The sequence below is a fragment of the Halyomorpha halys genome, unplaced genomic scaffold (genome assembly GCF_000696795.3).
Source record: "Halyomorpha halys isolate HHAL.00 unplaced genomic scaffold, Hhal_1.1 Scaffold67.1, whole genome shotgun sequence".
Taxonomy (NCBI): domain Eukaryota; kingdom Metazoa; phylum Arthropoda; class Insecta; order Hemiptera; family Pentatomidae; genus Halyomorpha; species Halyomorpha halys.
Window position 1 is genome coordinate 437,546 of NW_027111562.1, and position 1,313 is coordinate 438,858.

General features: G+C 28.6%; 1 protein-coding gene across 1 annotated transcript in view; it reads left to right on the top strand.

Moving 5' to 3' along the window:
- Positions 1 to 1,239: 1,239 nt before the first annotated feature.
- The window catches only part of LOC106692686 (Insulin receptor substrate 53 kDa), a gene marked incomplete at its 5' end in the record, with an annotated part of 52,649 nt that continues 52,575 nt past the window's right edge, over positions 1,240 to 1,313 (top strand). The window contains 1 exon segment of the mRNA XM_067049634.1: positions 1,240 to 1,293. Within this exon segment, the coding sequence (XP_066905735.1) occupies positions 1,240 to 1,293 (54 nt within the window).

The following is a 1,313-nucleotide window of genomic DNA, read 5'->3' on the forward strand; positions in this document are numbered from 1 at the left end:
TGCAATATTACTTTAAATATTTATTTGATTTTTTTTACACCAAACTCAATCAAGAACTATATCGAAGTCCAAATCTTAACTTGATATAGAATCAGATTATTGTTTAGTGCACTGTAATTTGGATACAACGAAAAAAGTACAATTTAAAAGACAAAAAGTTGGGAAAACAGCAATAATGAAAAAAAAAAATTAGGATTTAAAAATAGGATTCAAAGACCTTAATGTTTCCTATGTAACCGATCTAGCTCGAACCAGATATCACTACTTCCATTATAAACTCTTTAACCACACAAACCCCCTAGTTTGCAACCTTGCATCCTCTTCCATTCCTGACAATCCTCCGAGGCGCCTGAAAAGAAGATGGCCACGAGACCAGCTAATGTAAAATGTCATCAGAGTGCTACCAATGAGTAGTTGCTCTACACTCCTGTAACACTCCATTTTAACTAAGACCATGTTTACTAAATATATTATGTAATATACATTTGTAAATTTCAATAAAGTTATTAAAAAATAGGATTTAAAAATATTGGAAAATTTTTGATTGGCAGTGTATAATTTATAAAAAGATGATGGTCCTGTAGGGATAAAAAAAAAAATAAATTGAGAACTCAAATAGTACTTATACTATGTATTTGTGAGCTAACGTTTCAGCCCACGTTACAGGGCTTCATAAGGCCTAAAAAAGATATGAACAGCCACAATTAAGATTTAAAATGCAAAGTATAAATAAACAATTATAAAATTGGTGGTTAACTAATACATTACAACCTTACATTTGAAGGATAATTTCCTTTCTTTTATATATTTTTTTTATTAGTTATTATTTCCGTTTTCATTTATTGTATAATACCTTTTGTTATTATTTTTATTTATACTTGTATTATTTGCACTGTAAATCTTAATTTTACTTGTTTTTATCCCTGCAACATGGAGCGAAAAGTTAACTTACATTAAATTGTTTAAGGTAGTTAATAGTTTAAATTACAATTTGAGTTTTTTTTGTTGTTTTTTTCTGCACCCGGACAATCTTCTCTAAAAAAAAATTGTTGCTATTACGATGAGTCCACAAATTAATAGTAAGAACTTGATAATGGGCTTAAGAGCCCGAAACGTCGTTCGGATGATTTAATAAATTAACAAGTAAAATAAAAAAAAATTTGAGAACTTAGATGGTAGGATTACAATTGATTATTTATATTTAAAGATAATTATATTATTTTTGTTGCAGGTTCGGCATTGATGCAGATTGTCGAAGTCTACAAGGAGATCCAGGCCCAGCAGATGAATATTGTAAGTTTTTTTATTATTTA